Genomic DNA, 27,055 nt, shown 5'->3' with positions numbered 1-27,055 from the left:
AGGTCTCCGTCTAACCATCAGACGACCAGGTGTTGGGCAAAGCTGAAAATTGGACTCATCAGAGAAGATTACCTTACTCCAGTCCTCTACGGTCCAATCCTTATGGTCTTTTGCAAACCTCAGCCTGGCTCTTCTTTGCTTCTCATTGATGAAGGGCTTTTTTCTAGCTTTGCACGACTTCAGCCCTACCCCTAGGAGCCTGTTTCGAACCGTCCTCGCCGTGCACTTCACCCCAGCTGCCATTTGCCATTATTTTTGTAGGTCACTTGATGTCATCCTACGGTTGTTGAGTGACATTCGAATTAGTTGGCGGTCATCCCGGTCAGTAGAGAGTTGTTTTCGCCCTCTACCGGTCTGTAGCTTTGTTGTCCCCAGTGTCTGCTGCTTTACCTTGTTTTTATGAACCGCCGTCTTTGAAATTTTAAGGATGGAAGCAACCTGACGCTCACTGTATCCCTCTGCCAGTAAAGCCAAAATTGAACCCTTCTTTTCCTCACTCAAAACTTTCCTTTTCAACTCTTTTGGCATGGTCAATAGTTATTTTTTGATTAATATTACTTTTGAGGTACTATTAGCACTGTTTTTGCCATCGAGCTGGTCCTATTGCAAGAGGATAGTGATGACCACAGCAGTGGTTTTTATACCTTTCCTCGTTAAATAAGATTTGGTTCAGGTGATCACCTAATCAGTCCCTAATTCAGTAGAATGAGGTGTGCCTGTGTTGGAATTCAACAGACCCTGGAATGGAATGGCTGTCATACATATAGAGATGCTGATTTAAGAAAAATTGTAGATGAACAGACATGGGGGGTTAGAGCAGTGAGTGCCAGTGACCCTTGGGGTTAGAGGTTGTCCAGCTGGACCATAAAAGTCCTAAATATACTGAGCCCAGGTGGAGGGGGCCTTCCCACTCATAGCATTATGGGCAACCAATAACCTTATGGGTAAACCTTATGGGTATCCTTATGGGTAAACCTTATGGGTATCCTTATGGGCAACTATCCTGCACCCATAACACATAAACCATGACCTATACAGTAGCAGTGCGTGGGTAAAATCACTGGGGAGGCCAAGCCAGAAAAAAAGCCATATTACATCCTATGTGTTTTGATAATTGCGTTGTTTACTCTATTACCTGTTAGTTCATATGCCTTGCCACCGTGATATATAGGCCTAAGGCCGAGACAATAAGAAGACACAGTGGCAGAATAAATTCAACCACACCTTTGTTTAATCACAAAACCGCAACCGCTGTCTGGTGGAGTCTACAAAGCATATTGCATGTCCGGAGGCCTCCTGTAGCTCAGTTGGTAGAGCATGGCGCTTGCAACGCCAGGGTTGTGGGGTCGATTCCCACGGGGGGCCAGTATGAAAAATTTATGCACTCACTAACTGTAAGTCGCTCTGGATAAGAGCGTCTGCTAAATGACTAAAATGTAAAAATGGTGTCTACAAAGCATATTGCATGTAACAAACAGTTACATGACCTACTACAGCAAGTTCATGTTTCTGAGATTTTCTGACTACTAAACAACTATTGATTTAGGACCATGGAGAGTTACCGCAAGTAGCAAAGAAAACAGGAGCTGCCTCCACTATTCCAGCACCATTTCAACATCATAAAAGCACCTATGTTTGTCTAATACAGTGACAACTAAAAGATGCCAAAAACAATTTAGTCCAATCAACTTAAGCTAAATATGATTTGGCTGTCCATGGTTCTGATTTCTCTCTCTGTGTGTGTATGTTTGTGTGTGTGTGTGTGCAATTAGAAAAAACATGCTAACACCCTACTTGTAGAGAAATGCCAATACCATCCTCCTCTCTTTCATGTTGATGAAACGGTCTATGACTCCGTCATACAGTACACTTTTAGTTTTTGTTGTCATAGGCTACCTGGCTAAAATGCTTGCTCACTAGCATAACTTCCTTTCATGGGAAACGATGACCCAGCTAGTTAACATTAGCCAACTAGATCTAACTACATATTGAACTTCTATCCTCTCAGGCCAAGGGCACAATGTATGAATTTATGGTTGGATCAGAATCACCATTTTAATCATTGGCCAATACGGAGAATTAAGTAAAACCCACATGTCCAAATCAATATCTCCATCCATGGCTAATTTAGGAAAGGGACAATTTTAGCTAGCTAGCTAGCCACTGGAGGACAACAACACAACGAGATGAAACAATTCAAGTTTTTTCTGTCATTTGAAGTTTTGCTCTCGATGTGATGTGATTGGTCTGAAGCCAAATCCAAACTGGCTTCCCTTAACACTTTTTTTGGTTGCACCAGGACCATTCACATTTGAGCTCACTCAGTTTAGCTCAACGCTGATTGGCTATTATTTTATTTTTTTAAAATTATCAAGGGAGGCTAAATGCTTGCTGGCTTCCCTTGCATTCAACGCTACGGGTGTCAACAATGTCATACTCTTTTTGACCAGAAAGCATCAGATAGGCCTAGATGGTCTGCACATACAGAGACAGAGGGGCGCTGTTTCGCTCGCTCGGATGCTTTCTCCAGTGAGATACATTCAGCCTCTTGCGAATTGAAGGAAAATTATGAAACACAGAGAGAAGAAATATCATATTTTTTTATTTTTTTATTTTTTTCTTGTTAAAATTTTTGGGGAAGACTGGCTTCCCTTGGCATCCATGAATACATGCCACTGGATCTATATTCTTGTATTCCATTTTTTATCGCTTTCTGTTGATTCTCCCCTTACCCCTGTGGCCATGCCTTTAAACCCCCATAATCTCTCTCTCTTATTTCAACCACTCTCCAGTTGTCAGCCCTCTCTTAACCTTATCTGTCTTATACCTCTCTCTCTGTCCCCCTCTCCCTCTCCCTCTCCCTCCCCTTCCCTGTCCCACCCTCCCTACTCCCTACCCCCTCTCCCCCATTGGGAGACTCATGGCGCTTCAGCATTCCAGGCATTCCATTTTAACAAGCCACATTCCCTGGAACATTTCCTCTCTCCCATCTGTCCCTGTGGTCTCAGGAGTGAATGGAGGAGCAGAGAGATAGAGCCTCTTCTTCTCTAGTTCATACCCCTCCTGCCTCTCCAGTCCCATCAATCCCTTCTACCCCTTCCCTTCTCTTTATCTCCCCCCGCCCCTCATCTTCCTCCCTCCTAACCCCTCCTCTCCCTCCTCCCATTATATCCCCCCTCCTCCTCTTCCTACCTCCTAACCCCTCATTCTGTTATACCCCTCCTCCTTGTCCTCCTCCTCCTCACCCCCTCCATACTATAGACTGATGTCCTTCAGGGCTCCACTACAGAGCAGAGGGACTCTTACACCAGCCCTGTACACTGAGATATCTCTCTGTACACACAGACAGGAGAGAAGTGGGCATCTATAACCTGATCTGTCCTCCCAGAGCTCACCTGAACACAGAGGTATACACTACAGTGTGACTCTCACCACGACTACCGCTCACCAAAGGAGAGAGGGACAGGTAAACAGACGGCTATAGGAAAAGAGGGACCGCATCGATGAAAGATATGTGCGGGAAGGAGAAGACTGTAGGCATTGCCAATGTGCCAAAATACCAGGGGTAAGTGTCACTATATCCAGTTTGCTTTAACAAATGGACTCAAATGAGACACAGAGATTTAATTGTCTTGAAATTTGCAGCAGTGAAAAAGTGGAAAAATAAGACTTTTGATCATGCAAATCAATAATGAAAACAATCAGACTTTTTGATACATTTGCATTCTGGTATGAAAGTAGATCAGAGCCCATAACAGTAGGTTTAACCTCTTGTTAGCCTTTGCTGTATGTCTGTCTCTGTTATTCTACAGAGGTTCCGTGCAATCTCATGCGTGCACAATAACCATGCTGTGAATGTTAGCACCTCTTTCCCTTTGGTGTTGGTTGCATCCCATGCAAGGCGATAGCTAACAAGAAACACTGCACAAGAACACTCACAGTTTAGCTATCATAGATTTAATGGTGCCCCATGGAACATTTTACAGATATTTTTAAACTATTGGCATACAGGATAGTCTTTAGTGAAGGTTAACCTTATGACCCCAAAAACAATATTTGCATGCATGTGAAGTCTTATTATATTGTTTACATTTCAACTTGAAAACGAGAACCACCAGAAAATCATGAAGGCTCTTCTTTTTGTAATACTGAAGGTAGCCAGCAGGCCACTCTGACAGGAAACAAACTTCACAACTTCCTAGGGTGGTTATTTTTTCTCTATCACAAATAATGTATTATTTCACCTATCCATTGTTGTCTATATCAAAGACAATACTGGGTATTAGCATATACCACATGAGGTTGGTGTCACCTTAATTGGGGAGAACGGGCTCGTGGTAATGACTGGAGCGGAATAAGTGGAATGACATCAAATACATCAAACACATGGATTCCAGGTGTTTGATGCCATTCCATTTGCGCCATTATGGACATTATTTTGAGCCGTTCTCCACTCAGCAGCCTCCACTGGCATATACACATGTTAGGGAATTCACCTTTAAGATGATATGAAAATCAAAACAAATTCAATGAATATCTGATGCAAATCAGAATTATTTATCTGCCAGTACTGAATCGTTATTGAATGGAACCTTTCAAATTCAGTGATACCAGATGCTGTACAGGCTACTTCTCAACCTCACTTTTTCACTTATCAATGTAATTACTTGTCGTGCAAATAATTAATGAGCAAATGAGTGGAATAACAACACTTACAACGCAGACTGTACAACATCAACAACAACAACACTTACAACTGCTACAGTTTACATGAGTGTACATGTCTACACAGAGATACACGTGCAGAGGTTTACAGCAGGGAGATGTGAATGTGAGATGCGAGTTTCCATCATGATTATTTTTGGTAATGCCGAATACGAATCCATCTCCTGCGTACTAAAAGAAGGACTCTGTCTGCTTTGTTTTCTGCTGTTGAACGGAAAAGTACATTGGGTGGGACTAGGAGAGGGGTACAGTTACACTCTTCTGCAAGGTTGCTTGGCTGTCGCCGGTGTGAAGGATGGGGAAAGAGTTTGTGTGTGTGTGTGTGTGTGTGTGTGTGTGTGTGTGTGTGTGTGTGTGTGTGAGAGAGAGAGAGAGGGAGAGAGAGAGCGAGAGAGAGACTGCTAAGAATGAGAGATTCATGGCCTACATAAAACATTCATAAAAAATTATTGCATTGAAGTAAATGGGTGTAGTGTGCACACACACACACACACACACAAACACACACACACACACACACACACACACACACACACACACACACACACACACACACACACACACACACACACACACACACACACACACACACACACACACACACACACACACACACACACACACACACACACACATACATACACACACACACACACACACATACATACACACACACACACACACACACACACACACACACACACACACACACACACACACACACACACACACACACACACACACACACACACACAGGCCTACAGAGCTGGGGTTGGGTTCTGGAGCATTTGGTTGTTGTAATCGTATACACCCCCAGTCCAGCCCTTCAGAAAGAGTAATGGTGATGATACTGTGATACTCTGACCATGGCAAACTCGGCTTTAGACACGATCAAAGCAGCGTGTGTGTGTGGTGTGGATGGAGGAGGAATGTTGTTGGCTTGGATGGAGAAAAAAATCCTGCTGATGGCTCATACATTATATTCAATTTAATTACAATTAACTTAACATTCATTTGTTAAGTGGACTGTCACAGTGTCAGTTAGAGAGAGAGTGTCACACAATCACACATCCCCTCTTAGAGGGCCTATAGTAATTAAAGAGAGGGGACAAACACAATCTACTTGACCTCATTGGGGATCTTTCTGGCAAACATGTTCGTGTTTAGAGAGTGTCGCCAATTAGTCCCGGGGTATTTGGAGATCAACGTGTTAGTCTCTGGCTAAAAGCCTGGGAGCTTTCAGTCAGATCTGCATGTTTATCTGGGCCAAAACTGGGTTCAAATGCTATTTGAAATTATTTGAACTACTATATCTGTGCTTGATTGAGCTTGCCTGTTGCAATGGAACCAATAGAAAAGTCCTAAAAGTGCAAACCCCATCCAGCTGGTACTCCAAACAGGCTAAGGCAAACCCCTTTAAAGTTATTGAAAGATTTCAAATAGTATTTGAACCTAGGTCTCTCTGGGCTGCCAGTCAGAAAGAAGCCTTCCTAAGGCTTGACCATGAGAGGTGGTTGCCATGCAACTTAACCTTGACCACGAAAACAACAACACTCAGACAGAGACTGCGTCAAAGATTGCACCCTATTCCCTATATAGTGCATTACTTTTGACCAGGACCCATAGGGTACACACACACACACACACACACACACACACACACACACACACACACACACACACACACACACACACACACACACACACACACACACACACACACACAAACAACCAGCCAGTCTCTCTGTGTATGTCACTGGCTATGTTTATGTTTGTCTGTATCCCACTAGTATGTATCGGTATGTCCTTTCATGGTCATGCCGACTAGACTGGGTCAGTGACGTCCAGACATGACCCATTCTCTCACTCCTTCATTCTAAATGACCTCAGAGCCTGGTTTAGTTGAGAGATTGTTTCCATATAGAGCAGGGGTTTCAAATTCATGTTCTAGCTTTCAATTCGGTGATTATTAGCAAGCTGGACACAGTCAAGAAACTGTATGAATCTAGGTCCATTATTATTTCTACATAGTTTCGATTTGGTTTGAGTTATTTTAAAGTACTTTATATATACAAAAGTATGTGGACACCCCTTCAAATGAGTGGATTCGGCTATTTCAGCCACACCCGTTGCTGACAGGTGTATAAAATCGAGCACAAAGCGATGCAATCTCCATAGACAAACATTGGCAGTAGAATGGCCTTACTGAAGAGCTCAGTTCAATGTGGCACCGTCATAGGATGCCACCTTTCCAACAAGTCAGTTTGTCAAATTTCTGCCCTGCTAGAGCTGCCCCGGTCAACTGTAAGTGCTGTTATTGTGAAGTGGAAATGTCTAGGAGCAACAATGACTCAGCCACAAAGTGGTAGGCCTTTCAAGCTCACAGAACGGGACCGCCGAGTGCTGAAGCGGGTAACACGTAAAAATCGTCTGTCCTCGGTTGCAACACTCACTACCGAGTTCCAAACTGCCTCTGGAAGCAACGTCAGGGCAATAACTGTTCGTCAGGAGCTTCATGAAATGGTTTTCCATGGCCGAGCAGCCGGACACAAGCCTAAGATCACCATGCGCAATGCCAAGCGTCGGCTGGAGTGGTGTAAAGCTTGCCGCCATTGGACTCTGGCGCAGGGGAAATGTGTTCTCTGGAGTGATGAATCATGCTTCACAATCAGGCAGTCTGACGGACAAATCTGGGTTTGGCGGATGCCAGGAGAACGCTACCTGCCGCAATGCATAGTAAAGTAAAGTTTGGTGGAGGAGGAATAATGGTCTGGGGCTGTTTTTCATGGTTCGTGCTAGGCCCCTTAGTTCCAGTGAAGGGAAATCTTAATGCTACAGTATACAATTACATTCTAGACGATTCTGTGCTTCCAACTTTGTGGCAACAGTTTGGGGAAGGCCCTTTCCTGTTTCAGCATGACAATGGCCCTGTGCACAAAGCGAGGTCCATACAGAAATGGTTTGTCGAGATAAGTGTGGAAGAATTTAACTGGCCTGCACAGAGCCCTGACCTCAACCCCATCAAACACCTTTGGGATGAATTGGAACGCCGACTGCGAGCCAGGCCTAATCGCTCAACATCAGTGCCCGACTTCACTAATGCTCTTGTGACCTTATGGAAGCAAGTCCCCGCAGCAATGTTCCAACATCTAGTGGAAAGCCTTCCCAGAGAGTGGAGGCAGTTATAGCAGCAAAGGGGGAACAACTCCATATTAATGCCCATGATTTTGGAATGAGATGTTCGACGAGCAGGTGTCCACATACTTTTGGTCATGTAGTGTATATTGAGTTCGCCCCCGCTGCGGGACGAATTGGACCCCCTCGTGGGCCTTATGTTTGACACCCCTGATATAGAGGTACAGTGCCTTCAGAAAGCCTTTACCTTTTCAAAATGTTATTGTGTTACAAAGTGGGATTAAAATGGATTTAATTGTACATATTTTGTTAACGATCTACACAAAATACTCTATAATGTCAAAGTGGAAGAAAACATTAGTTAAAAAAATCATGAAACATAAAACACTGAACAACATTTTCAAAATTCTTCAAGTTCTGTCAAATTGGTTGTTGATCATTACTAGACAACCATTTTCAGGTCTTGCCATAGATTTCAAGCAGATTTAAGGAAAAACTGTAACTCGGCCACTCAGGAACATTCACTGTCTTCTTGGTGAGCAACTCCAGTATAGATTTAGCCTTGTGTTTTAGGTTATTGTCCTGCTGAAAGGTGAATTAATCTCCCAGTGTCTGGTAAAAAGCAGACTGAACCAGGTTTTCCTCTAGGACTTTGCCTGTGCTTAGCTCTATTCTGTTTATTTTTTATCCTGAAAAACTCCCCAGTCCTTAATGACTGCAAGCATACCCATAACAAGATGCAGCCACCCCTATGCTTGAAAATATGGAGAGTGGTACTCAGTAACGTGTTGTACTGGATTTGCCCCGAACTGTAACCGTTTTGTATTCAGGACAATTTTTTTGTAGTTTTACTTTAGTGCTTTGTTGCAAAAGGATGCATGTTTTGGAGTATTTTTATTCTGTACAGGGTTCCTTCTTCTCACTCTGTCAATTAGATTAGTATTGTGGAGTAACTACAATGTTGTTAATGCATCCTCAGTTTTCTCTATAACTCTATAACTGTTTTAAAATCACCATTGGCCTCATGGTGAAATCCCTGAGCAGTTTCCTTCCTCTCCGACAACTGAGTTACGAAGGACGTCTGTATCTTTGTAGTGACTGTGTGTATTGATAATACACCATCCAAAGTGTAAATCATTGTCTGCATTTTTTATTTTTACTAATCTACCCATAGGTGCCCTTCTCTGCGAGGCATTGGAAAACCTCCCTGGTCTTTGTGGTTGGATCTGTGTTTGAAAATCACTGCTTGACTGAGGGACCTTACAGATAATTGTATGTGTGGCGTACAGAGATGACATAGTCATTAAAACATCATTTTAAACACTATCAATGCACACAGAGTCCATGCAACTTATTATGTGACTTGTTAAGCAAATGTTTGGTCCTGAATTTATTTAGACTTGCCATAACAAACGAGTTGAATACTTATTGACTAAAGACATTCCAGCTTTTCATTCATTTAATTAATTTGTAAAAGTTTCGAAAAACATAATTCCACTTTGACATTATGGGGTATTGTGTGTAGGTCAGTGACAAAAAAATCAACATTTAATCAATTTTAAATTCAGGCTGTAACACAACAAATTGTGGAAAAAGTCAAGGGTTGTGAATACTTTCTAAAGGCACTGCAGCTAGTGACGTAAATTTGCCACACACACACACACACACACACACACACACACACACACACACACACACACACACACACACACACACACACACACACACACACACACACACACACACTGTGGATTTCAATGGAGACAGGGAATGTGAAAGAATCAGTTCTACTCAAATGCAAAGTGTGGACTAAACAGATCAAATGTAATTTAATTGAATTTATTAGATTATGTTATGTGCTAAGTGAGATTGTGATCCTGGAGGTTCGGTTTCTTTTCACTGTGGCCCTACTTGTTTCCTACAGGATGGCGAGACAGTGGGAGGTGTTTTCAATAAGATTAAAGAGGATGATTGCCCATCTCAAGAACTCAATCGATTGAGAATAATGTCATTTAAAGGTCATTAGTTGTTGTTTGAAGCAGTCAAGTCCCCAAGTCATGCATTATGTTTGGCATGGCAACCAACACGACAGAATAATTGATTATGTTTGGCATGAGACAGAGGAATTGATTATGTTTGGCATGGCAACCAACACGACAGAGGAATTGGCTAAAGCACAAACAGATCTGCGACTAAGCTAAACAACCTCAACGACTGGTGCCATTTTATGTCCTAGCTAGCCTTGTTATGGACTATTCACTCCAGGGAAATGCTGTCTCCATGCTGGATCCCCCACCTGTCTCCCTCCTCTTTGTCTTAACTGCCCTGTCAGTGCAGAAGTTTTGACCAGGGCTCATAGGGTGCTATTTGGGACTCAGACTAAGTCTCAAAAGCTTGGCTATTTCCAGGCCAGATCAGCTACTCTTGTGCTACACAACGCAATAACAACCTTCTTGACAGAAGTCAAATGCAACATACAGCATACAGTGCAGTACTGTATCACCATTTCCTGATCATTAATTTACACTTGTTAGCATTATAATCCTAATCACCACTTATTGTGAGTATCACAATCCACACCTGAAACCCCCTGTAGACTTCTTCCAGTAGAAATAGATGGAGGGGGATATCTGATGTCGTGGGCTTGGCTTGCACTGCCATATGTTTTGACGGACATGTTTGCTCTCATCACTGTACTCCTGTAGCACACTCGGCATTTCAGCTATGGAGCTATGCACAGAGCTTCATATCACCCTTCATACTACCTGTCTCGCTCTCTCTCTCGCTCTCTCTCTCTCCTTCTCTCCCTCTCTCTCTCACTCGTTCTCTCCCTCTCGCCCTCTCGCTCTCCCTCTCCCGCTCTCTCTCTCTTTCTCCCTCTCTCTCGCTCGCTCGCTCTCTCGCAGCCACACATGCACCACGCACACACGCATGCACACACACAGACACACACACGCACACACATATACACACAAACACACTTGAATGCACATACTCATGGACTCACGGAAATACACACCCTGTGTCTCTGTCTTTATGGTGTCTTTACGAGGTATGAGGCTCACGCAGGTCTTCCTATCAGTTACATAGAGGGGATTATACAGTGGAAAACAGAGAGGACCTCTCCTGCTATCTGTGTTCTGAACAGGGCCAAGTAAAGGGCAGCATAGGAAAACACACAAACTGCTGCATAGCTGAAGCACACACATCAAGTATGCACGCAGATGCACACGCACACACACACACATTATGAAATACAAACTGCAGCATTGTCTCACACTTTTCTTTCCTAAACGCCAATCCTAACTTTAGCACTTTGTTGCTATCCCACACTCTACCAGACTACTGTACATCAATCAATCTTTAACCAATGGAATTTTCCTTTTTCTGGTGATAGCCTGCCTTCCTTTAACCGCTAACCCCTCTGTCCATAACCGTTGACCTTCCCCCACTCTGCCCCTCTGATGCTCCAAAAATAACCCTTTTTAAAGCGGGTGACCCTATGCCCCCCTGGGGTGACCCTACACCCCCTGCCAGGAACACTGATGTCCTAGATGTTCTCTGATGTCTGTTCTGGGCAGCCATCGGCCCTGTAAATAAGGCACGCAAATGCTGCTATAAATGCTCCTTTAACCCCTAACCCCTCTGTCCATTGCCTTTACCCTCCCACCCATCTGCCCCTCTGATGCCCCAATAAGGCATGCAAATGCTGCTTTTAATATACTATTAAAAACAGCCCAAAAAAACAGACAGGCGGCTGGTCAGGGTCGTGGCCGGGTCGCATGTCAAGAGTTTAGTTGTGTTAGATGTCCGTAGTCGAGTTACTAGGGAGGGACTGACTGTGTGGTGGGCTAGCAGAGTTACCTGGTGCTTTTGGGTTTTCTTTAAAAACAGTAGTAGAAATGGTTTATGCATAAGTCTGGTATTGAGACTCGCTTGAGATGAGAAAGATGACTTGGATAGAAGATTCAAGTTATTCTTCAGTGATAGCTGTCACTGTCGACTGCTGGTATGTTGATGGTCTCCTCTCCAGCAGTGTCTCCCTAGTCGTTTAGTTAAACCACAAACATCACCACCTTCTCGCAGGAATCCATTTCTTAATCATCATCTACATTCTGACACCTCAATCCCTCTTCCTCTCCATACCCTCCTCTAGTAACCCATTCTGGTAACCTATTCTAGTAACCCATTGTGGTAACCTATTCTGGTAACGCTCCCACTTATTCACGATAGACAGGTTGGTTGTTTAGCAACTTTGGGGCAAAAGAGACAGGGTTGTAAACTATATTTCGTCTCCAAATGTTCATTGAAAACATAAATAAATCTGCACAATGAGCACTTGTTGTCTCTCAAATACATCGTTACAGTTGTTGGTTAGGTAGGTAGCACATTTTAGCCATATTAGCATAGACGTGACATCAGTCAAAACACCTCAAAACAAGACATGGTATCAAGAACAAGATAAAACTAGCTGAAACGAGCCACCTACGATTCCCCTCATGGCAGCTTATTGTTGCGACCTATCTGATCGTTCAGAATCATAACAACACACAGCCTTTTGCCTCTGCGATGCACGCACAACATTTTTGTGATGTTGTCAGGCAACCCGTCTATAGAGACAAAGAGGTGACACTATGGCCCTACAAGATAAAGATATGGACTTGTCACCATTGGGCTAAACATCTCCTGAATGATTCAAAGCTGAGACTTTTGCTTTGAATCATAATGTATGTCCCCGAGAGTGCTCATCTTTGGTGGCATACTGTTCCCACTAACCGTTGTCCAATGTTTCTAACATGATTTGGTTAAGTAATATTTGTGTTATGTAATGTAGAAGTTGCTTTGAATGTTGTAAAATAAACTGTGCATGGCACAGGACAGAAATAGGGAGGAAGAACAGGTGTGTTTCTGCCTGGCAGGCTGTATGGTTTTAACACTGCTGAATGAGGTGAAATACAACACTGAGAAATAGTCCCTTTGATTCTGAGGAAGAAGAAAGAAGACCTTGAGGGGGAGGGATGGGAGGGAGGCGGCAGCCTGAGGACTAATCTGAATCTGCAGACCACTGGCCCTTGCTGACGTCTGTAAAACCCTTTTCACACTAATGAGCTGAGCCTAGCCAAGCCCTGGTCTGCTTACAAATCCATCAAAGTTGCCAGAACTGTGCTGGAAAGATAATATCCTCACCAGTGCAGTACGGTTTGGGTCGGCACAATACTAACCTGAGCCTGTTGACCACTTGCTGATCCTGCGATATACAGTAAGTGTCAAATTTCACAGACTCATACAGTTGATAAAAAATAGGATCACTAATTGTTGTTTGGAACACCCAAAATGAGTTGTCATCATGTCATACTATCCACTTGCTGAGATTACCTCTGTAATTGTTAGGCCTGGGAACCTCATTGCCACTATGCAGATAAATATATCAGCAGTCTCTAGCTGTCCTAAGGGATCAGCAGGTAAAAAGCTAAGCCTGCTGTCGCCGCTTGGGGTATCAGTGTAGATGCCTCCTTCGTAACATCACTCAACAGAGTTAGATTGTAAAACTGTCCCATTGGCATGGCGGATTAGTGAGATTAGTGAGAGAGATCGAGAAGAAGAGCTTCACAGCTACCGGTATTTCAAAGCACTGCCATCATTCCCAGATATAGATAGCTTCAATGGAGCTGGAATCTGATGATTGGGACCTGTAGATGTGTAATTCGTATGATTTGTTTTGTAATATTTTATTTTACATTATTATTATAATACTTTACAAAAAAAACAACATACATAGACAAAAATAATAGACAACTTAACATTTACATACATTTCCACAAACATGTTCCCACTGTATCCACACCCAGTGTTGTTTCTAATGCTCCACATGACTTCAAATTGTGTTATGTTGTTTCTAAAGCATTTGATTCTTCCATTGTCTTAATGTTGGAGTATCATTTGACTTCCAGTATTTAAGTAATAGCTTCTTCAGTATGAGTGACGAAAATAGTATTGTCCAACCCATTGGGTATCTCACCACACCTCCATATGCCATGTCTGAAATATGCAGATAGATGGATTAAAAGTAAATGTATATTGTAAAACTTCTGCCAGCCAGCTTTCTAACTGACTAAGTGAAAGTATAGGGGGTGGTGGGGCTCTACTTGGGGAGAGTGGGTCAACCAAGAGGCCGAATTGAGATGAGTGGAGGAACCACACATACTATAGGCAAGTGTCTGATGCCCTCCCAGCTCCCCTGTCCCGATACCTTGGATAGAGCCCATCTCCACTTCACCAATAACCACCATTGGATCTTAACTATAATGTCGAACAAGGAATAATAATGACTTGATGTCCTCTCCAAATTTGGCCAGAACTCTTATTCATTTTACAGCAAGTTTTCAAGTCACAAAAATAAATACAATTACAATGTATTATACATAAATCCTTCCTTCCCTCTTTCCCAAGCCAAGCCTGTCTCTCTCCACCTCCCCTCCCAGTTTTCCTCCCCCCTTTACCCCACCCCCCAAGCCAAGCTTGTCCCACCCTCCCATCCTTTCCCACCCTTGCCCACCCAAGCCAAGCTTGTCACAATCTCCCATCCTTCACCCTCCCTCACACTTCCATTCATATGCAGAGACACACACACACCCACACATAAACCCACACACACACCCACACACACACATCCATAGAACAGTTAATGACATACAATGCATCCGGAAAGTATTCAGACCCTGTTTCCATTGATCATCCTTGAGATGTTTCTACAACTTTATTGGAGTCCACCTGTGGTAAATACATGATTTTGAAAGGTACACACCTGTCTATATATGGTCCCACAGTTGACAGTGCATGTCAGAGCAAAAACCAAGCCATGAGGTCGAAGGAATTGTCCGTAGAGCTCCGAGACAGGATTGTCTCGAGGCACAGATCTGGGGAAGGGTCCCAAAACAATTCTGCAGCATTAAAGGTTCTCAAGAACACAGTGGCCTCCATCATACTTAAATGGAAGAAGGTTCGAACCACCAAGACTCTTCCTGGAGCTGGCCGCCCAGCCAAACTGAGAAATCGGGGGAGAAGGGCCTTAATCAGGGAGGTGACCAAGAACCCGATGGCCCCTAAAGGACTCTCAGACCTTGAGAAACAATATTCTCTGGTCTGATGAAACCAAGACTGAACTCTTTGGCCTGAATGCCAAGCGTCACGTCTTGAGAAAACTTGGCACCATTCCTACGGTGAAGCATGGTGGTGGCAGCATCATACTGTGGGGACTGGGAGATAAATCAGGATCGAGGGAAAGATGAACGGAGCAAAGTACAGAGAGATAGATCCTTGATGAAAACCTGCTCCAGAGTGCTCAGGACCTCAGACTGGGGCGAAGGTTCATCTTCCAACAGGACAACGACCCTAAGCACACAGCCAAGACAACGCAGGAGTGGCTTTGGGAAAAGTCTCTGAATGTCTTTGAGTGGCCTAGCCAGAGCCCGGACTTGAACCCGATCTAACATCTCTGGAGAGACCTGAAAATAGCTGTGCAGCGACACTCAACATCCAACCTGACAGAGCTTGAGAGGATCTGCAGAGAAGAATGGGAGAAACTCCCCAAATACAGGTGTGCCAAGCTTGTAGTGTCATACCCAAGAAGATTCGAGGCTGTAATCACTGCCAAAGGCGCTTCAACAAAATACTGAGTAAAGGGTCTTTGAATACTTATGTAAATGTGTTTTTCAGTTTTTTATTTTTAATACATTTGCTACAATTTCTAAAAACCTATTATCTCAATTTACAATAAGCTGGTCTTAGACATCACTGTATGTAGCCTAGTGTGCTTATGGCTTTTTCCTATTTCGCCCTATCCTCAGGGCAAGGGGCTCTCCTCTTTCAACTGGAACGTTTTTTTGCAGCTTGTTTAGGGCTTCCTCTGCACTTGTGAATTCCATCCTTTGCGTTTCCTTCCATACCCACAGCACTGCTGGGAAGCGGAGCTGAGATTTGATTCCTTTTCTTCCAGTGACTGATCGGAATGTATTCCTTGCAGGATTTTTTCTCAGCCAGTGACTTCAATAGAAAACCTAGGCTCTTGGTTCTCACCACCTTCCATAGACTTAAACAGTAATTATGACAACTTACGGAGGACTTCCTCCAACCTATCAACCTGCTATTTCCATGACATAGACTGACCAAGTGAATCCAGTTAAAAGCTATGATCCCTTATTGATGTCACTTGTTAAATCCACTTCAATCAGTGTCGATGAAGGGGAGGAGACAGGTTAAAGAAGGATTTAAGCCTTGAGACAATTGAGATTTTGTATGTGTGCCATTCAGAGGGAGAATGGGTATGTCAAAAGATTTAAGTGCCTTTGAACGGGGTATGGCAGTAGGTGCCAGATGCACCGGTTTATGTCAAGAATCCTAATGTTTGGTATACTCTGTGTATGTAGCTGCTATGAAAGTGAACTGTGTGTGCGGGTGATCAGGGGTGTATTCATTGCACCGATTCTGTTGAAAAACGTTTCTTAAACGGAAGCAAGCAGAACGAAATGGGGATAAACATACCTGAATTTGTCCAATAGAATCACTTGTTTGCAACTGTCTGGACTAATGATTACACCCTAGATCCACTAGATTCAGGAAAGAGTGTGCAAGGCGGTATTGAACGTGTCACTGTCTGTCACCTTGATTACTCAAATCTTTATCTCAACCTGTGCACCTACAGTGGGGAGAACAAGTATTTGATACACTGCCGATTTTTATCATAGGTACACTTCAACTGTGAGAGACGGAATCTAAAACAAAAATCCAGAAAATCACATTGTATGATTTTTATGTAATTAATTTGCATTTTATTGCATGACATAAGTATTTGATACATCAGAAAAGCACAACTTAATATCTGGTACAGAAACCTTTGTTTGCAATTACAGAGATCATACGTTTCCTGTAGGTCTTGACCAGGTTTGCACACACTGCAGCAGGGATTTTGGCCCACTCCCTCATACCTTCTCCAGATCCTTCAGGTTTCGGGGCTGTCGCTGGGCAATACGGACTTTCAGCTCCCTCCAAAGATTTTCTATTGGGTTCAGGTCTGGAGACTGGCTAGGCCACTCCAGGACCTTGAGATGCTTCTCATGGAGCCACTCCTTAGTTGCCCTGGCTGTGTGTTTCGGGTCGTTGTCATGCTGGAAGACCCAGCCACGACCCATCTTCAATGCTCTTACTGAGGGAAGGAGGTTGTTGGCCAAGATCTCGCGATACATGGCCCTATCCATCCTCCCCTCAATATGGTGCAGTCGTCCTGTCCCCTTTGCAGAAAAGCATCCCCAAAGAATGATGTTTCCACCTCCATGCTTCACGGTTGGGATGGTGTTCTTGGGGTTGTACTCATTCTTCTTCTTCCTCCAAACACGGCGAGTGGAGTTAGACCAAAAAGCTCTATTTTTGTCTCATCAGACCACATTACCTTCTCCCATTCCTCCTCTGGAACATCCAGATGGTCATTGGCAAACTTCAGACGGGCCTGGACATGCGCTGGCTTGAGCAGGGGGACCTTGCGTGCGCTGCAGGATTTTAATCCATGACGGTGTAGTGTGTTACTAATGGTTTTCTTTGAGACTGTGGTCCCAGCTCTCTTCAGGTCATTGACCAGGTCCTGCCGTGTAGTTCTGGGCTGATCCCTCACCTTCCTCATGATCATTGATGCCCCACGAGGTGAGATCTTGCATGGAGCCCCAGACCGAGGGTGATTGACCGTCATCTTGAACTTTTTGTTGAATTGTAGACCTGCACAAGCCCATCCCAGCCTTGTGCAGGTCTACAATTTTATCCCTGATCTCCTTACACAGTTCTCTGGTCTTGGCCATTGTGGAGAGGTTGGAGTCTGTTTGATTGAGTGCGTGGACAGGTGTCTTTTATACAGGTAACGAGTTCAAACAGGTGCAGTTAATACAGGTAATGAGTGGAGAACTGGAGGTCTTAAAGAAAAATAAATAAAATGCAAATTAATTACTTAAAAATCATACAATGTGATTTTCTGGATTTTTGTTTTAGATTCCGTCTCTCACAGTTGAAGTGTACCTATGATAAAAATTACAGACCTCTACATGCTTTGTAAGTAGGAAAACCTGCAAAATCGGCAGTGTATCAAATACTTGTTCTCCCCACTGTATATATATGTGTGTGTGTGTGTGTATGTGTGTATATATATATATATATATATATATATATATATATATATATATATATATATATATATATATATATATATATATATATGCAAGAAGAAAAAAAACATATGGGGGTTTGGAAGTGATGCAGACAATTACATTCTCCCCACTGTATGTTGTAAACTTTCAATCGTGGGCTAGGTTGTAGCTACCTCATGATGGGTATAGGGAAAATTAGAGTATCATGTACTAGCCTAAACCTATTGATGTTACATTGAGCTGGGAGAATGTAATATGAATAGCAGTCATCCAATATGCTGTAATAAAAATAAGCCCATGCTCATAAACGGCAACGACCACCACTGTTCTCAACCTAGCAGACAGGTCCAGGATGAAACGAATGGACTGGCCTTGGATTTTGATCTCCTTTCAACCCTGTGCCTTCAGAATGTTGACTTTGATCTGACAGTTCCACAGCTTGAAGATTACCATGCGAGGGTATTTAGCGTTCTTCTGTTTCACGCCGATCCTATGGCATCGTTCCAGATCCTCTGGTGATATACCCACGTCACCTTATTCTGATATCAGTTTGATCACGTAGCTGGAAATGTCTCCTTCTTCCTCATCTTCCGGTAAGGACAATATTCTCATGTTGTTTCGTCTCATTCTGTATTCTTGCTGGTCCAATTCATCTTCTAAAGTTTGCAACTTTGCTTCCAAAAGGCTAATTTTGTTGTCTTGTACGTTCATGCACACGCCTTCTTTGTGCGTGTCTGACACGATAGCCTCTACTTTCTTTAACAGCAGATTGTAGCAGTTTGTTTGTTTTGGTGAGCTTTGAGAGCATTTTAGCTTTGTTTTCATGGATATCCTTCAGCTGTTCATTACTCTCATCTCCAAGTTGCACCTCCTCTTTTCCTCTGAGGGAAGCCATGGCTTGTTGGATTCGTGTCGCCGCACCGCTTTACCAACTGATTGGTTCGCTGTTGTACATAATTGACTGCTCACCCTCTCCCAGTTGCTTGGGGAAAGTTGTATTTATTGATTTTAGAGGCTAAATTTAAACTTTGTTGTTTGGTTTTTACATATAACCAGTTTTGTCGGCACAAAACGGAGCTACTCACAGCCCATGTGTCCTATCGGTACACACATGCGCCACTCTTCTCTTAGATGTGCAATTCAATATCATATGGGAGAGACACATTTCCTCTCAAGGGCAGTACAATATTATTCTATTCTATTCCAAACTGATCTAATTTTGTTTGTTTGTACGTTGTGGTTGTAGGTCAGACAAGACGCCTTCCCCATGCTGTGAAGGTCGTAGCAGTGAGTCAGCCCCAGGAAGCAGAAAGCAGAATGGCAAAGTCCATCAGACTCGCTTGGCGTTCTTCAGACACTTGGAGAAGGTGGAGACCATGAGGAGTTTCTGGGAGCTCAAACATGTGGAGCAGGAGGGAGAACCACAACAGGTTGGGCCCACACCCCAAATACTCAGATACTGTTTCTGTGCCCCTCCATCCTCTTACCTCTTATCTGTACCCTCATTCATACCTTAACCCTAACCCTCGACAGGTAGGGACATCACCCCCATCCTCACTTTTAACCGAACATGTAGGGCTATCACCCCCGATCCTCAGCTATAACCTCTCCAACAGTGGGGTCCTGCACCCTCACCTTTACCCCTCATTATCTTACCCCCTAATTTTCTCATCTTTGCCCCCCAACCCTCATTCATAACATAACCCTAACCCCCTTAACTTAACCCCTCATCATCTCACCTTTCAGGCTACCCCCAGCCCTCACCTCTTACCCCTCATCCTTAAGCAGAATGGAAATCCACAAAAGGTAGGATCCTTACCCCAAATCCTCACCCTATACCCCTTTCATCCTCTCACCTGTACCTCTCTTCCTCTCACATTTAGGGTAGTCCCTGCCCTCAGCTATTGCCCCTCATCCTCAAACAAGTGGAGAAGAAAGGACACCCTCAACCGGTAGGACCATTACCCCTATCTTTACACCATCATTGTCAAGTGTGAACCTAAGTAAGAATGTCATTGTACTGTGTACCTTGTGTGTATCCTGTGCATACAGGGCTCTAAAGTGCGACCATTTGCAATGAAATATTTTGCAGTGCAACCAGGAGTTTTATTTTGGGAGCACTGTCTCCCAGATAATAGTTGTTGTAATGATAAGGTACAGATTCGTTAGCATCATGGCTGCACAATTACTACAGTGAAAACGGCTTGCTTCTTGCCCAACCAGGTCAAAAGATCTGACCCATATTACCGCCGCAACATTTCTATCTTCCTATAACAGTTCGCCGGGACCGCATTTTACATTTGTAAACCATGTCTTGGGCGTCCATTTCGTTAACCATTTGTTTGCACGTTGTTCAGTAATGTTGCCCCATTGGCTAGCTAGCTAACAACGTGGTAACTTTACCAGTATATCCAAACATTTGGGGGCACAGAAAGAAAAGGGAAAGGGATTGCTTCTTCTTCAGGAGATCAATGACTATGACTCTTTGATAAAAAAAGGTTAAAAAAAGATCATAGCTGTCACGAGTTACAAAGCCAGAACCCAGAAGCAGACCAGGACAAGGTAAGTTGAAACGAAGGTGAGTGTTTATTTACAAATTCAAGAGTGATGCTGAATAATCCAGGGAACAGAGCGGGCGGCGTTGATTAGTTGTTGGGGGTGCAGTGGTTGATCCAATCATGGCTCGGCAGCCGCCGACCACCAGGCAGAGGTTGGATGAAGGTTCCGGACGAGTGACTGCAGATGGAACAAAACGGAGGTAAGTAAACAACAAACCAACAAGGTGCAAAACAACAAAACTAACGCTAGAAGCTCTAAGACTGATACTCTGGTAAACCTACTGTTCATGGCTAACGATCCGGCAGGGAATGGATGTTAGGCCAGAGCCTAAGAAGGGTGATGATCAGGACCAGGTGTGCAGATTGCTGATGGGATGCAGGTGCGGAAATCAAGAGAGCTCCCCGGAGCGTTCCAGAACCCTCGGGAAACTGGAGATCCCGAGCAGAAAAACTAGTCCACAGACAGGACCCGACTCAGACTGCCGGGATCGTTACAGTACCCCCCTCCGACGAACGCCACCGGGCGGACTCCCGGAGCGCCAGGATGGAGGCGGTAGAAGTCACGGATGAGGTCAGCATCTAGGATCTGTCGCCGCGGAATCCAACTCCTCTCTTCAGGACCATACCCTCCCAGTCCACGAGATACTGGAAACCCCGGCCCCGCCGTCTGGAATCCATGATGCGTCGCACCGTGTAGGCAGGACCACCTCCGATCATCCGAGGAGGAGGAGGAGGAGGCGGAGGAGGCAACAGAGGACTGAGGAAAACAGGCTTGAGGCAGGAGACATGAAAGGTGGGATGGACTCTGAGCGTCCTCGGGAGTTTGAGTCGAACTGCCACCGGATTGATCACCTTCTCCACCACAAACGGACCAATGAACTTCGGTAACAACTTCCTAGACTCAGTCCGTAAAGGAAGATCCCGTGTGGCCAACCAGACCCTATCTCCGATGGTGTAGGTGGGAGCGGGGATCCGGCGACGATTCGCCTGGAGCTGATACCGGTCCGAAACTCTAAGGAGTGCCTTTCTGGCCCGATGCCAGGTCCGGTGGCAACGACGAATATGGGCCTGAACAGAAGGCACTGAGAGCTCCTTCTCCTGAGAAGGGAACAAGGGAGGTTGGTAGCCATACAGGCACTGGAAGGGAGACATCCCAGTGGCAGATGTAGGGAGAGTATTGTGGGCATACTCAACCCAAGGCAACTGAGAGACCCAGGAGGTGGGGTTGGAAGAGGCCAGGCAGCGTAGCGTGGATTCCATCTTCTGGTTGGCTCTCTCCGCCTGACCATTAGATTGGGGGTGAAAACCAGATGTGAGACTGACTGTAGCTCCAATGGCCAAACAGAAGGACTTCCAGACAGCAGAGGTAAACTGAGGGCCACGGTCGGAAACGATATCACTGGGCAACCCGTGGACCCTGAAAACCTCCCTAACCAGGATCTCGGACGTCTCCGAGGCAGAGGGAAGCTTGGCAATTGGCACAAAGTGGGCGAACTTGCTGAATCTGTCCACGATAGTCAGAACGACCGTGTTCCCCTCAGAAGCGGGCAACCCAGTGACAAAGTCCAGGGGCCAGATGCGACCATGGTCGCCGGGGAATAGGAAGGGGGTGAAGTAGTCCAGAGCTGGGCCGATTGGTACCCTTATTCTGCGCACACACTGGACAGGCAGCAACATAACCCCGAGTATCCTCGGCCATGGCAGGCCACCAAAAACGTCTGCGAAGAAACGCCATCGTCCGAGCCACGCCAGGGTGACAAGCCATCTTGCTGGCGTGGGACCATTTGAGGACCGCGAGGACGAACCGACTCAGGCACAAACAACCGACCGGGTGGACCGTTACCGGGACCGGGCTGCGTCCGAAGAGCCGCCATCACCTCCTCCTCAATCTTCCACCTAACAGCTCCCACGACGCAGTTCCGGGGGAGAATTGTCTCGGTCTTGGACCCACTCTCCTCCGTCTTGGAGAACATCCGAGACAAGGCGTCCGCCTTGCCGTTCTTAGATCCAGGTCGGAACGTCAGGGAAAAATTGAATCGTCCGAAAAACAACGACCACCTGGCCTGCCGGGAGTTGAGACGTCTAGCCGATTGCACGTAAGCAAGATTCTTGTGGTCAGTCCAGACAATAAACGGTTGCTCCGCCCCCTCCAACCAATGGCGCCACTCCTCCAAGGCAAGTTTCACCGCGAGAAGCTCCCGGTTACCCACATCGTAATTCCTCTCCGCAGGCGAAAGGCGACGAGAGTAGTAGGCGCAGGGATGGAGTTTACTGTCCGTGGAGCATCGCTGCGACAGGATGGCGCCAACTCCCACATCAGACGCGTCCACTTCAACGACGAACTGACGGGCCGTGTCCGGTTGAGAGAGAATCGGTGCGTTGGTGAATCGCCTCTTCAAATCCAGAAACGCTCGATCCGCCTCCGGATTCCACTTGAAGCTCCTGATACTGGAAGTCAAGGCAGTTAACGGAGCGGCCACACGGCTGTAATCCCGGATGAATCTGCGGTAGAAATTCGCAAACCCCAAAAATCTCTGGAGCTGCAATCTCGTACCGGGCTGGGCCCATTCCAGAACCGCTCTAACCTTCTCCTGGTCCATCCTAATCTCTCCCCTGGAGATGATGTACCCGAGAAAGGATGTCGTGTGGGCGTGAAACTCGCACTTCTCGGCCTTCACGAACAGGCGATTCTCCAACAATCGCTGCAGCACCTGCCGGACATGCTGGACGTGGTCGGAAGGTTCCTTCGAGAAGATCAGAATGTCATCCAGGTAAACAAACACAAAGAGACCGATCATATCTCTCAGGACGTCGTTCACCATACTCTGGAATACCGCTGGAGCATTGGTCAGTCCAAACGGCATCACCTGATACTCGAAGCGACCCATCGGGTGTATTGAAACCCGTCAACCACTCGTCTCCCTCTCTGATCCGGACCATGTGATACGCATTGCGTAGGTCTAGCTTGGTGAACACCGTAGCACCCTGTAAGGAGTCGAAGGCAGAACTCATCAAGGGCAGGGGATACTTGTTCTTGACCGTGATGTCATTCAACCCCCCGATAATCAATACACGGTCGAAGAGAGCCATCCTTCTTACCCACAAAGAAGAATCCTGCCCCAAGGGGTGATGACGAGGGACGAACGAGACCAGCAGCTAGGGACTCCTTGATGTAGGTCTCCAAAGCCTCACGTTCAGGGCGGGAGATACTGTATAACCTTCCCTTGGGGTAGACAGCTCCAGGGAACAGGTTGATGGCACAATCATATGGTCGGTGGGGAGGGAGTGACAGAGCCTTCTGCTTACTGAACACTTCCCCCAAATCGTGATATGTCTCGGGAACCAGGGACAAATCTGGGGGGTTTAGCCTCAATCACCTGACTGGGAACCGAATGGGGACAGGCAGTCTTGAGACAGTTAGCATGACAATCAAGGCTCCAACTCGTTACCTTGCCCGTCACCCAATCGAACGTGGGATTGTGTTCCTTCAGCCAGGGGTATCCAAGGACCAGAGGAACATGGGAAGACGGCAGAATGAAGAATGAAATCATCTCCGAATGATTCCCCGACAACAGCATCTTAACCGGTTCAGTCCTCATCGTGATACGTGCCAGACTACTGCCGTTCAGAGTGGTCGCTTCAATGGCTTCCGGCAATTGCTCCTTGGAAAGCCCCAGCTGTTCCACCAACTCGGCATCAAGAAAGCTTCCATCGGCACCTGAATCGATAAAAGCGTTAATCGCTAAGCTCTGATTCCTGTTCACAAGGGTAGCCGGAAACGGGGTCTGACAGAGGTACTGAGAGGTTGAAACTGGCTCGCTAAAAGTCCTCCCAACTTTAGCGAGCCGGGCAGTTTGACGACCGCCGGGAACAAGTGGAGATGTAATGTCCCGAGCTACCACAGTAGAGGCAGCAGTTGGTCTTACGTCTATGTTGACGCTCCTCCTTGGTTAACCCGTGCCGCCCCACTTGCATGGGTTCAGAATCGGGAGAGAGGACCTCTCCACTAATCCTTTGTGGTGGAGAATGATCGACGTGTTCTGGTCCACCACCCGACCCGACTGGGAACTGAGAAGCTGATCGATTGGACGGACCCCATTGCTTCTCCCTCCTTCGCTCTCGGACTCGATTATCCACCCGAATAGACAAGGCTACCAAGCTGTCCAGGTCACTAGGCTCCGGATAGGAGATCAACTCATCCTTGAGCTGCTCCGACAGACCCTGGTAAAAGGCCGCTTGCAGAGACTCCTCATTCCACCCACTCTCCACAGCCAACGTCTTGAACTCGATCACGAAGTCGGCCACGCTGCGAGTACCTTGGTGAAGCGAAAACAGGCGCCTAGCTGCGTCCCCTCCCTCGGACGGAATGGTCGAAGAGCTTCCTCATCTCGGCCGTGAACCCCTGGTATGAAGCCATGCAGGGGTCTTGTCGTTCCCAAACGGCTGAAGCCCACTCCAGCGCTCGACCACGCAGCAACTCAATCACAAAGGCTATCCTAGCCTTGTCTGTGGCATAAGAGTAGGGCTGTAGATCGAACACTAACCCACACTGCATAAGGAAAGAACGGCATCTTCCCAGCTCCCCCTCATATTTATCCGGCGTCGGAACCTTGGGCTCACGGAAGGACACAGCTCCAGACGCGGCAGGCGAGATGGGTGAAACCGGTAGTGGATCCTCCACCGGAAACTTGCGCTGGTTCTGGACCTCCGTCAGACCGGTAGAAAGGTTCCGAACTGACAACGCTATCTCCTGTAGTGCCGTGCTATGTTGTCCCAACATCTTCTCCTGATGGGAAATGGCATGGCGAACAGAGTCCAGGTCCGCTGGGTTCATTACTGGCCGGATCGTTCTGTCACGAGTTACAAAGCCAGAACCCAGAAGCAGACCAGGACAAGGTAAGTTGAAACGAAGGTGAGTGTTTATTTACAAATTCAAGAGTGATGCTGAATAATCCAGGGAACAGAGCGGGCGGCGTTGATTAGTTGTTGGGGGTGCAGTGGTTGATCCAATCATGGCTCGGCAGCCGCCGACCACCAGGCAGAGGTTGGATGAAGGTTCCGGACGAGTGACTGCAGATGGAACAAAACGGAGGTAAGTAAACAACAAACCAACAAGGTGCAAAACAACAAAACTAACGCTAGAAGCTCTAAGACTGATACTCTGGTAAACCTACTGTTCATGGCTAACGATCCGGCAGGGAATGGATGTTAGGCCAGAGCCTAAGAAGGGTGATGATCAGGACCAGGTGTGCAGATTGCTGATGGGATGCAGGTGCGGAAATCAAGAGAGCTCCCCGGAGCGTTCCAGAACCCTCGGGAAACTGGAGATCCCGAGCAGAAAAACTAGTCCACAGACAGGACCCGACTCAGACTGCCGGGATCGTTACAATAGCAATGAATGAATGACAGATCTGCATGTTGTCATCACAAACCTGGCGTTTTTAAAGAGACAGTGTACAATGTTCAATGTAATGGATCTCAATCATAAAATAATGCTTTTACACAATGTAGAAACCTGATATTCCACAAATGACTTTGTAATTTCAATGACAGGTATTTACAGTGTTACATATTAGTTTATAGGGCACAACATGAGCTTCAAAAGTATCTAAAATGTATATAGGCCCAACATATGCTGTATCTCAATCAATTAAAAAACATCAACATTTCATGTAGTGCTCCTAACTTTTTAGGAGCACTACAATTTATTTTATTTTATTTAGAGCCCTGTGTGCATATGACAAATAAACTTGACTTGACTCACTAAGCTAAGCTGTGTGTTCACTCTCCTATTCAGAGCTTTCTTTTTATAGCCTGTGGTTATAGTAAAGGCACGGGTGCTTTACTTACTGTGGCTTACTGCCCTCTGTTGGTATCACCAGCTTGTTGTAGGAAGCCAGCTTCCATAAATAAGGAGATCCTCTAGTCCAGGCAGGATCTATTCTGTCCTCAACACCTGTTGGCCTGCACGGCCCACTCTGACTGGTGTAACACCTCCCTTCTAACACTAGAGGAGGCTAAGGCTCTGTGAATCTGTATTGAGAGCCGATCTCACACGCTACAGTGGAAGTAACTGTGCTGAGATGACAGCACTGAAGCCAGCATATGAATAAGAACCGCCACAAGGTTGTGTCTAGGGACTGAGTAAGATGTGTTGTGTTGGTTGTCGAGGGTTAGCTCTGGTATATTCCACAATAGTTAACCAGAAAGCCACAGTAATGTGCTGCTATTGAACATGCCATGAGTGTGTTTCCGCTGTACTGTATCTGTGTGGATTTTTTAAAAACATGTTCCAATAAATGTGTGGGCTTGTAGAGGTCAGATATCCAATGCAGCGTGTTCCAGGGCATCAAAAGGCACTGCACAGATTCACAAATTGTATTCACATATAGGTATTTGCGATGCACAATGATTTGTAGATCAGTGATTCTGCACAGCACCTTGCTCAAG

General features: G+C 45.6%; 1 protein-coding gene across 1 annotated transcript in view; it reads left to right on the top strand.

Annotated features, from left to right (window-relative positions):
• The first annotated feature begins 3,236 nt into the window (after window positions 1-3,236).
• mylk4b (myosin light chain kinase family, member 4b) overlaps window positions 3,237-27,055 on the top strand; it is a 79,968-nt gene continuing 56,149 nt past the window's right edge. The window contains exons 1-3 of the mRNA XM_041840207.2: window positions 3,237-3,565; window positions 19,294-19,477; window positions 19,931-19,999. Coding sequence (XP_041696141.1) covers window positions 3,504-3,565; window positions 19,294-19,477; window positions 19,931-19,999 — 315 coding nt within the window. The 5' untranslated portion in view covers window positions 3,237-3,503. The remainder of the gene's footprint in view (window positions 3,566-19,293; window positions 19,478-19,930; window positions 20,000-27,055) is intronic.

This window comes from Coregonus clupeaformis, chromosome 20 (assembly GCF_020615455.1).
Source record: "Coregonus clupeaformis isolate EN_2021a chromosome 20, ASM2061545v1, whole genome shotgun sequence".
Lineage (NCBI taxonomy): Eukaryota > Metazoa > Chordata > Actinopteri > Salmoniformes > Salmonidae > Coregonus > Coregonus clupeaformis.
The sequence above is the reverse complement of the archived record's forward strand: the minus strand, read 5'-3'. Positions and strand labels throughout refer to the sequence as shown.